At 29.6% G+C, this 11,705-nt stretch overlaps 1 protein-coding gene across 1 annotated transcript; it reads right to left on the bottom strand.

The window, feature by feature from the left end:
• Nucleotides 1-2,636: 2,636 nt before the first annotated feature.
• LOC112274112 (small ribosomal subunit protein eS1y) lies at nt 2,637-4,435 on the bottom strand. Its single transcript, XM_024503283.3, has 6 exons — nt 4,328-4,435; nt 4,105-4,210; nt 3,828-3,965; nt 3,524-3,709; nt 3,036-3,236; nt 2,637-2,826 (listed from the first exon to the last, which is right to left on the bottom strand). Exons 1-6 carry the CDS (start codon nt 4,384-4,386, stop codon nt 2,722-2,724), a joined length of 795 nt encoding a protein of 264 aa, XP_024359051.1. The 5' UTR covers nt 4,387-4,435; the 3' UTR covers nt 2,637-2,721.
• Nucleotides 4,436-11,705: the final 7,270 nt, after the last annotated feature.

Raw genomic sequence — 11,705 nt, 5'->3', positions numbered from 1 at the left:
GATTGGTTGCCAAAGGCTACTTACAAGTTGTTGGAGTGGACTTTAATGAGACATTTGCACCTGTGGCCAAGTTCACCACCATTAGAACCATAGTATGGACATTAGAAGTCATTGTATGGACTCAAGCAATCACCAAGAGCATGGTACCAACACATTGACTCATTCTTTGTGAAGGAAGGTTTTGTAAGGAGTGAAGCTAACCATTCTTTGTATGTATTGCAAGCCAAGGACTTCTTGTTGGTTGTGATCCTCTATGTAGATGATTTAATCAGCTTAAGCAACACCATGATAAGATTGGATTGGTTGAAGAAGAAATTGAAGAGAGAATTTGAGATGAGTGATTTGGGAGAGCTCCATTATTGTTTGGGTGTGGAATTCGTAAGAAGTAGAGAATCAAAGACCATCACATTGAGCCAAAGCAAGTACATTGAAGAAGTGTTGAAACGATTCAACATGGGAGATTGCAAGTCCATTGGAACTCCTTTGGAGGCCAACTTGAAGTTGATGAAGCTCACGGATGAGGAGTATGCTGAAGTTGAGCATCAAATGCAAGGCATACCATACAAGGCAGCAGTAGGCTCACTCATGTATGCAATGGTAGGCACAAGGATGGATCTTGTATTTGCGGTAAGTGTTGTAAGCCAACACATGGCAAAACCAAGTCCTATGGATTGGGCAACCATCAAGAGAATCATGAGGTACTTTAAAGGCTCTTTGAACCTCAAACTATGTCTTGGAGGAGATAATATTGCATTACATGGATATTATGATGCGGATTGGGCTGGAGATGCAAACGATAGAAGGTCAATAACGGGCTATGTATTCTTTGTTGGAGTGGGAGCCATATCTTGGAATTGCAAGAGACAACCAACCATTGCAAGGTCCACAATGGAGGCGGAGTACATGGCAGCAAGTCATGGAGCAATGGAGGCAATTTGGTTGAGGTTGTTATTGGAAGATATTGGACTTGTGCAATTGGAGGCCACTCCATTGAGGTGTGACAATCAAGGATGTCTTGCTTTTGCAAAGAATCCAAAGCATCATGCAAGAACCAAGCACATTGATATTCAGCATCATTTCATAAGAGAGAAGATAGAGAAGGAGGTTATTGATATGATGTATTGTGAAACCAAAGACATGTTGGCTGATTTGTTGACAAAAGCCTTAGTTAGAGAAAGACACAACAAGTTGAGTAAGGCATTAGGATTGATAGCTAATTGACCAATAGTAAAGTGGAAGTGTTGAAGGAAAGAACTCTTTAAGTAGTTGCTAATGGTCAATAGAGTACAAGTGTTGTTACGGATATTCCATAAGGTTAGGTGCTGGTCTATAGTGCATTAAAGTACAAGGGGAAGGCTGATGCTAGAAGATATCCCATATGGGTTGTAGCACATGGTACCTTGGTACTAGTATATAAGGAAAGGGTTGGCATGGGAAGAATTATCTTATACCACACTCTATTTGTTAAATTGCAACCTTGCTGGTCCTAACTTACTTGTGTGGAGTATGCTTTCTATGTTTGAATAGATTCAAGTTAAAGAATTGAAATAAAGCACACAACTTACTGAGATTTCTACTTCTACATTTTTTTAAAATTATTTCCATTAGTTACTTTATTTTTTCTTTATCATTTACCAAAATCATCAAACATTTATATAAATAGTCACAAACAAAATTATTACATCTATCCTTCTAACAGAAAAGAAATGTTTTAATTATTGACTATCAGAATGTTTATAGTAAATATAGTACCAATGGACTACTCCACTTTTTTCTTTAGTAATTTATTTAAGTTTAAAAACTAAAACCTAGTACTCTTGGTTTAAATATGCTTGACAATTAATGAAGATACGTACAGTATGAAATAGTATTTAATCCATTGTTTAATACAATGAATGATTCAAAAATATAATATTTAGGTATATTTGATGCATCCTTTAGTCTAAAAGAAATATCAGAAGCAATACGGACACATCACATTGATATGAAACTAGATTTAAATTGCATCTTGAAGTGATATATATGTTAAAGGCAGTATTAAATTTGATCTTTGCAATAATATGATGTTAACTACATTGATTATTTGTAGAGTGTAAAGAATATAAGTGTCCTACATGGTTAGAAGAACTTTTTTGAGAAGCTTCTAGCTGCTAAGAAGCCACTAATCATTTGGCAATGTTAACACTCGACTCGAACTCTCCGTGGTCTTTAAGAAGCATTCATAATCAAGTCAGGTTTCTCAGAGCGCTTAGCAGAACCAGATCTGTCTACCAAGAAAATTTGTCAGTCGCTGGATACTTCAAAAATAATTCATATGCAGGACCGAAGGAGGTGTACAGTTCAACACGAAAAACGATTCAAACGCGTTTCTGACAGCTACTGTAAAAGAGGCAGCTACACTACGCACTGGGCTTGACACTCCCGCACAGTATAGCAAATTACAAGGCAAAGCACGACAGATTCAGCGCGGGTGGTTAGCAAACATCATAAGAAACACACGATGCGTTAGTATAAAGCGAGATAGTCACAATCGCATCACCCAACTCTGATAACACACAGGTTGATGTTCGTCACCACCTGAGATCACGCCATTTATAATACGCTTCATGCAAGGACTCAATTATTTGATATTGGCATACTGCGAAATAGGTTCCATGACTAGGAAGAGCCTGGAACATTTCATTGCATTTTCCTGAATTCAGCGAAATACATGATGACTATCTAGGCTCCGGGAACTGCCTCAGCAGCAGGAGCATCAGCCGCGGTGTCATCTCCAACAGGCCTATCGATCTTGGCACCAACTTCCTCGCTGTAATCTCCATGAACCTACCCATCCAACCACCACGCTTGACATCAGGACATTCCGCCTTACAACTAACAGGTAAAAACACCTTCAAAGAAACGAGATAAACACTAATCACCTGTTCTAGAATATTTAGAAGCACATGCATGATTCTAAAAAGCAGTGCTTAAACTCAAGAGGTATTTGGGCGTTGCAAACGCCCTCAAGTGATCGTGATCAAAATTTGACTCACCTCCATGAGCTTCATCAGGTCGAACTTGGGAGCTTTAAGGATTTTCACTTTCCTGATGAAAGTGTTCTGAAGTGGATAGATTCCTTGGGTTGCCTTCTCAATTTCCTTCCCAATCACCTCGGGAATGAACTTGGCAACCAGTTCCTTCAAGTCACAAGTTTGGGCTTCACGTGTCATGATTTCCCTCATCTTACGCCTGATCTGCACTTCCATGGTAGCGCAACTCAATCAAAAATCGACCATCGTCCATTGTATGCTGGCCTTTTATCTATGATCGACAGATAATCTTTCGGAGGAACAGGTCGCCATATTTACTTCTTCCACGTATACTTCAGAAGAGTTTAGTTTTGTCCCGAACAATTTCTACTCATCAGCAATTTATCGCTTTAAAGTAGAATCCCATGTGTTATATGATGTCTTGGACAGATACAGTCTTAAATTAAACAAGTGAGTCAGCAGCGGTGTAGCAATGTTGCGAAGACACAAACCTGGCGAATTTGGCTACTTTGAGCATAGCAAGTTTTCTTGATCTGGTTTGGCCGCTTCTTCGTGAATGCAATGCAAAAAATGCGAAGCTGGTAGTTGTCTGTAGTCTTGACATCCACATGGGCCTCGATCAGACTCTGCCATTTGCGCACCAATGACCTCAGCTTGTCCGTCGTCAAGTCCATCCCCTACAACATTCCAGTATCGCACTTGTAAGTTCCGCCGTGGAAAGGACATGCAACAGTGATTGAATGCAAACCCTGCTGATATGGTAGGCGGAATAATGTACATTAACAATGAGCTCACCCAGAAGTTGGTGAGGACATTCTTGCCCTGCACATCCTCAGCCCTAAGCTTAATCTTGCGGAAGGCCTGATCTTCGTCATTCTGCAGGTCAGCCAAAGAGACCTCGAACACACGACCTTTCAAACCATCGGAAGCAATCTGAAACCCAAACAAACAAAACCTCTCATCAGAAGCTAATTACAGAAATGCACAGTATAACCATACCAGGTCAGAGATAAACCCAACTTTAATAAACAAACAAATAAATAAAAACAAACAAACAATCAAACCCTCGCACCTTGGTACCCGCCGTCCTGGTGACGAGGGTCTTCCCCAACGACTTCTGCGTGAAGGTGTTAGGAGCCTTGATGTCATACCAATCCTTCTTGGAGAAAGGATCGACGCTGCACAAGACTCAAACATCTCCATGTTAGACCAAATGCTCAAGGAACATTTGGAAGCAACACAAACCTACAAGTGCGGCACTGGAGGTAATGGAGGGCAAGGTAGGGAAGGTGTACATTTTCTTCTTGCCACCCTTCTTTCCCTTGGAAATCCGCTTGTTCTTGCCGACCGCCATTGTTGCGGAGGACGGAGCAGCGGCAGCAGTGGGAGGCAGGGCAGGCGTAGGCCGAAAGAGAGCAGAACTGTATGGAGCTGCTTGCTTTTGCCTCTGGCCGCTCCTAAAGCCCTAATTCATCCATGCCCTAATCAGTTCTCGGCCACGTTCACACCGCGGCTGCCCAACAAAATGGACTCCCCCCATCCCCCATACCCTCCTCCCTCTTTCCTTGCATTTTCGTGCTCATCCTCCTTCTTCGTGGCTGTGCACAGTTGCAATTTGGTCAAATTAGCTGCAAAATGAGACCCACAACTCTGTCAAAGCATGCCCTTGTTCCAGCTTCATTCATTCATTGCTGCATTATTTAGCACCGTTATATATATAGATATATATATAGATATATATATATATATATATATATAGATATTCACCCTTCAATCGTTGCATTTCTACCTTCCCAACCCCTGTCAATGAGTTTAATTTAATGCCCTGATGTTTTATTCGTTTATTTATTTGTTCATAATTAAAATTAAATTGTGATCCTCTCCTGGGTTCTTCTCTCGGAAAATTCTCAAATCAATAGTTGTTCTTTGTACTTGTTTGAAAACATTACATCAAATCGGTGCATTTGAATTTTTAGAGTTTGCAAAATTGTAAAATTTTAATGCACATACATTTCCTACCTTCTTACAAAGAACCAACAGTTGATAGTTTTAAAATAATCAACTAAAAGTAATTACATCATTCCTTTACTAATAGATCTTTACCATTTTTACAATTTCAACATTTTGTATAGAGATACTTATAAACAATCAGAATTTGGTAATGAAATATTTTTACCAAATATAAGTAAAACAAAATATAATAGGAGTTTGATCAATAATCAATTATGATTATGTCATGAATAGATTAATTATTTTAATTAATTAAATAAATACAGAATACAATTATTGCAATTTTGCATCATAAATTAAATTATATCAGAAATGTAGATATTATTGTGAATTTAATTGCAACATTTTTTGTTTCATATAAAATCATCATTAAATACTGATTTTTAACCCTATAAATGAGAATTGTTTGCAAAATTAAAATAAAACCAAATAATACAAAGTTGACCATGAAATGTTTGAAATTTTTAGTTTACCATGTTTATTGTTATGATGATCTTGAGTTAGTTTGTGAAATAAATGATTTGTAATTTGTAATTTATGATTATAAATTTGAATAGTCATGAACATTATTATATGACAACTTATCTTCAACACAACCCCTTATCTATCAATCTTAATGTTTATTAATTGTGTTTTGAAAAAAATGTAAGACTCAAATCTTTTCTTTCACTTATCTGATTTGCTTTTTTATGGGTTAGGATCACATATTATTAATAGCTGGTTGTTGAATGAAACCATAATTTGAAACATTCTACACATTGTTTTGTCAATTCTATATTGTTGTATTATGTGAAAATCAATAAGAGAATGTTTTAGACATTTCATAGAGGGAGGATTTGATTCTATCTTGAATTTGGATTTACAATCCAAAAACAATGCATCAGGTGTTAAAAACACCATTTTGGCAATCTTGAATAACTTAAGTAAGTTTCTAATTGTGCTAAGGATACCTTGTTAACTTTAAAAGAAATCTTCAAAATATCTTATCATACGCTAATCAACTTCTAATAAACCTTAAATAATCTTAAAAAACCTTAATTAAATCATAAAAAAATCTTAAGAAAATCCTAACAAATTCTGAAGAAATCATAGAAAAATCATAAAGCATCTTATAAAAGTTGTAATTAAACCATAGTTAATCCTTACAAATCATAAATAAATCGTAATCAAATTATAAATTTATTTATAGTAGATTTTATTTAAACTTTAATAAAATTCTAAAAAAATTTAAAAGCTCAATAATTATTAATTTAACCATTGATCTTGATTTCAAAAAAATCACTTATCAATTTAAAAATTGAAAATAAACATATAAAATTTTAAAAAAACTAAATTTATAGATTAATAGAAAAAAAACTCCTAATTTGCTTAAATATTAGCCATCTTCATTCTCTAACTTTAATTTCAATCTTTTAGTATTAATTTTTTATTTCTTTATATTTATTTGTTATAAAAAATTTACTTAGATATAAAAAACTAAGTCAACTATCAATTAATAAAAAAAATCATTTTAATTCAACTAGCAAATTATTTATAATCATAGAAACCCTCACTAACCTTCAAAATCCAAATTCTAAGATCATGATTTACTTGAATTTAATAAGTTTTGATTTAAATAATTAATTAAGTTCATATTCAAAATATACATCTAATATAATGACATTTACAAATCTTCATAATTTTCTTTGCAGATTTGCTTCAAAATTTATAATTTTTTTATAATATAATTATTTTTTTATTCTAAAAAAAAATCACTCAAAATAAGATTAAATTTGCAAAGGTCTTAAAAAAAAAATTCTATTAAATTACTATAATTAATGCTAAAATAATCATATCAAGTTTTTTTTTCCAACATTGCTCTCCAACTAACAAAGAGCCTTACATTTAATATAGATATGCAGTTTTGTACCTCAAGGTATGGTTTCAACCTTAATTTATAACCAATCTTCTTTGGATATCAATTTAAAGTTTTTCTAAGTAACTTATGCTGATAATTAATTTTTACTTTACCTAAAAATATATATAATATTATTTTTGCTAATCTACTTTAATTTGTCTTATTTAGGCTTTACAAAATAATTAAAAGTTCTATTTTTATCAACCATTTGCAAAAAATATCAATAGTAAATTATTATTTATTACTTATTTAATTTTTATCTACTTTTTTAAGGTAATTTTTTTATTATATTTTAAAATAAACTCTTCTATAATATAATATTTATTTTTTCTTTCACCTAATAATCGTATTATAATACAAAAAAATTGTATATTATAAGTTAATTATTAAATTTTATGTACATATTTTATTTTTAATTATTATTTATATTATTTAAATATCAATTAATTAAATATAAGAAATTATTAAATCAATCCACCTAATACTTAAATCAATCTATTGATAATTAAATACAAAGAATTATAAATCATTTTGATCGATTGATATTATTAAAATATATTAAAGATATAAATTATAAATAATAAAAACCTCAATACGGTCTTGTGTCACTCAAGAAGAGTAGATATTTATTTAAAAGTAATATACTGTTAGAATTAGAATAGATATTGTCAAAGACAAGAAGACTAAAGACTCTTGAAATTAAAATAAGATAAAAAAGATGTTGATAAGAGTAAAAAATGGTTTTACTCTTGCTTCCATATATACTATCTATACTAGGTTCTATAGGACTTCCAACACGTGTCTAACTTGCAAGGAAAATTTCTTCCATGTGTGCCTCATGTCCAACTTGTATCATAAGTCACCAACATGTGCAATTTATATCCAACTTCTTGGCGATGTTTTCAATTTATCAATCAACTATAGACAAGTATAAAACTCTAATAAATGATTTTTAATTTTTTTTATAGCAAGGTTATTAACTTTTAAGATGTCAAAAGTATCAAATTATAGATGATAATCATAATTGATAAAAAAAGATATTTATTAAATAAAAAAATATTATATTATTATAATCAAACTTTATTAATGCCAAAAAAGTTATATAATCATCTTAATGGTAATTGATGGTATACTCCAAATATTGCTCTAAAACTTAATTTATCCATTTAATTTGTCTATTATTTTAAGAAAAGAAAGCCAAACATAGTTTTATGTCTATCTTCAAAATTTCAAAAAAGATTCTCTAAAACTTTGATATAAATTGAATTCATCTATTTAATATAATATGCTTTAGTAATCCATGATAGTAATAAATATTTTTTAAAAAAAAATTAGTTGTTTTTGATCTTGTGATAGATTTAGTACATAGTACAAAATGTACCATCTTAGTGAAATAATCTACTACCATGAATATAAAATCATAAGAATTTGATATTATAAGATTTATAATAAAATCTATAGAAAAAGAATATTATGATTGTTTAAATATAAGTAATGATTAGAGAAGTCTACAAGATTGGTTACAAGGATTTTTTTGATCTTAAACAAAAATCACATGATTATACAAAGTTTTTAATTGTCTTCTATATTTAAAGCCATTAAAAATTTCTTAATAAAAGCTCCAAAGTCCTATTGTATTTAAAATGTCTAATAAGTGGGAAGTTGTGATGAGCTTAAAGAACACATAATTAAACTTTAACTTCTAAAATATATAAATATTCTTCAAAATAGATTAGATTATTCTTGAATTAAAATTTTGAAATAGAATAAAATTTGAATAGATTATTTTTAATATTATAAACAATAAGATCTAAGGACATACTTAATTGAACTTGCTTGAAAAGAATTGAATTAACAATCAATATTGATTTTATAACCTAAAGATAAAAGTGTCCTAGCTTCAAATGAATCATTCATTGTTTATCAAAGGCTACATCTTTTTCTTTTGATATAAAATAAGAGTGTTTAAAAAGAACATCAAATAATTTTTTTTATCAATAAATTATCTTGAATTAAAAACTTGACAAAGATATGCTATAATTTTGAATAAATGTTGACATAAAATATTCAAGGTTCTTATGATTAATATAAATAGTAATTTAATTAGAAGTGCCCTCTAAATATTGGCACTATTTTTTAAATGAATTTGCAATTTTAGTTTTTTTTATATATTTTTTTATTGTGAAATTATGATTAATCTTGATTGCTAAAGAAAATTGTAAATAAATAGCTACAAGATGAAGTTTTGTCATCTACTCTTATTTGTGAAAAATATTGCATCCAAAACAAAGTTCTATGTGCTATAAAAAATGTTTTAGAGAAGTCTATGTAATGTAAGATTTGTATAAAAATAAAAGTTATCTTCAAAACTTCAATTTTTGCTTTACTTTTCCACTTATTAGACATTTTAAATAAAAAATAATAAAATAATTAAGAAATTCTAAAAAAACATCATATATAAGATTTTAAAAAATAGTTGATGCATTTATGAGTCCAAAAGGCATGACATTATATTTAAAATATTTATACATGATTTAAATTGTAGTTTTTTATTCATCTCCTTTTTTGATGCATACTAGGTTATATGCTCTTTATAAATCTATTTTTATATATATCTTTATTTAATTCAATTAATTGAGAAGTCCTAAAATTAAAGGTAGAGCATTTCTATTTTTGATAGTGATCTTGTTTAATTCTCAATAATCTACACACATCTATAATAATCCATCTTTTTTTATTCACAAATAAAATAAGAGCTTCTATTAAAGATTTAAAATAGTATATGAAATTATTAACCATATATTCATTAATGTATTCCTTCAATATAGCCAACTTGTTTTGTGATAAGCAATAGATTGGTCCAAATAGCAGTTGACTTCCTTCTTGAAGATAGATTTAACAATCATAAGAATAATATTTTAAAAGAATGTTTTTTATTTTATTCTTTAAATATTTTAAAATAATTTCATATATTGGCTTTGAATACTACTTGAAGTCTTTTTACTATTAGAAATGAATGTGGCATAAATAATAAAAGGTGATTCTTCTTTTACAACATGCATAAAAATTCTTAAACCTATCAATAAGAATTTGGTTATATTGGACTTATGACTTTATACTTAAATAATAAAGTTTTGAGTTAAACTATATAAAAAATTAAGATTATAAGAAATTTAGTGTGATTGAGGTTTACATTTCTTTAGCCATGATAATTCCAAAATAACTTAGTTGGATGGATATTTAAGCATATTAAATATTACTAAGCTTTTACATTTATTAGTTGCTACATTTAAATGAATAGTTTCATGAATAATATTTCCAAAAGACAACAAACAACCATCTATGACTTTTATATCTATGCACTTAATTTTTTTGATTAATTTTTTTTTAACAAAATCTTTGTTTATAAAACAAGTTAAGATTATTTAATCTAATAAGATAAAGACTTTATAATTTTTTGGTCTTAAACAAACATCTATTATAAGGCAAGGTAGAGGATCTAAGGAGAGAGCATGTCTTTTATAGGATCTTGCATGAGATTCCAATTGTATAGTCCCTATTGTATCTAAACAAACTTATTTTCTAACACATTGTCATCTTTAGCAACCTTGTTTTTTTATTTTGTGATTGTATTGCTTCTTTGAACAATGTTGAGTAGTATACTTAAATCCTCTATAATATAAGCACAAATCTTTTTAATAACGCCATGTCTTTTCTTAGTCACTAAAAAATTCAAAATATATTATATCAATTTATATTGGATTTGGCCTTAATGAATAAGTTTTTAAAAACTTAAAAAATAATTGTCATAGCTTGATTTCTACGTCTCTAATCAAATCTTTGTTTTTGATATCTTTCAAAAAGTCAATTATTTCATGCAATGGCTTCAATAATAAATTATTTTAATAAATCTACTTTGGTATTGTGAATAAGAAGTCATTCATATTATCTTTTAATATACATCAAAATTAATTGATAAAAGCTTTGGCATTTCCATCCATGTCACAAGTAAGGTTTTGGAATTCAATAGCACATATGATAGCTGAACTTGATCTATATTATAAAGATAAGAGATTGGTCTTTGCTACATTTTTTTAATCACTTTTTATAAATATAGCCAAAAATACTTCTAAGAATCAATTTAAATTATAAAAAAGTTATGAATTTTTTTCTATCAAGGATGCAAACCAAGAGAGAGCACTTCTATATAGAAGTCTATATATGAATCCAACTTAAGTAAATCCATTAGAATGTTGGAAAGCATAAAATTTTAGATAGGACTTAACTTATTATAGAAATTTTTAATATTTTGAACTTATTCCAATAGACTTTTTCAACATATTTATTTTTACTTCCTTCATACTTATAATAGCAAGTCTTTTTGGATTTAATTGTAAGGTTGATCTACTTGCTTTTCTCAACTGCAAAACTTTTTCATATAAACTATGAACTTTATTGTTAATTTTTTTCTTAGATGTAGAAATAATATTTTCATGGTTGAATTTAAAAATATGTGATATTTTTATCTTAAGTATATTGACAAGCTTATGAAGATTTGCAATAGTTGCAAATCTATTCTCACTTCTGCTAAGTATAGCATCCATAATTTTTTCTTCCATCTTTATAACAAACGACTTTAATAAATTTTTAAATCAAATTAAAAGAAGATAATTAGCAACCTCTAACAGCAAATGAAAATTTCCACAATAAAGAGTAGTCTACTTTCTTCAAAGAAAGAACTAATGTTAAAAAAAAAAATATATTAA

Source organism: Physcomitrium patens, chromosome 21 (genome assembly GCF_059467195.1).
Source record: "Physcomitrium patens ecotype Gransden chromosome 21, ASM5946719v1, whole genome shotgun sequence".
In the NCBI taxonomy this organism is placed as follows: Eukaryota; Viridiplantae; Streptophyta; class Bryopsida; order Funariales; family Funariaceae; genus Physcomitrium; species Physcomitrium patens.
This window is presented reverse-complemented; position numbering and strand designations above follow the sequence as displayed.

What these genes read in the sequence shown, in the direction of transcription:
- LOC112274112 (XM_024503283.3), bottom strand. Translation starts at nt 4,386, where the DNA reads ATGGCGGTCGGCAAGAACAAGCGGATTTCCAAGGGAAAGAAGGGTGGC. An exon ending in CCAGGACGGCGGGTACCAAG is followed by an intron (nt 3,966 to 4,104) that starts GTGCGAGGGTTT and finishes TTTGGGTTTCAG; the next exon opens with ATTGCTTCCGATGGTTTGAA. An exon ending in ATGTCCTCACCAACTTCTGG is followed by an intron (nt 3,710 to 3,827) that starts GTGAGCTCATTG and finishes GGAATGTTGTAG; the next exon opens with GGGATGGACTTGACGACGGA.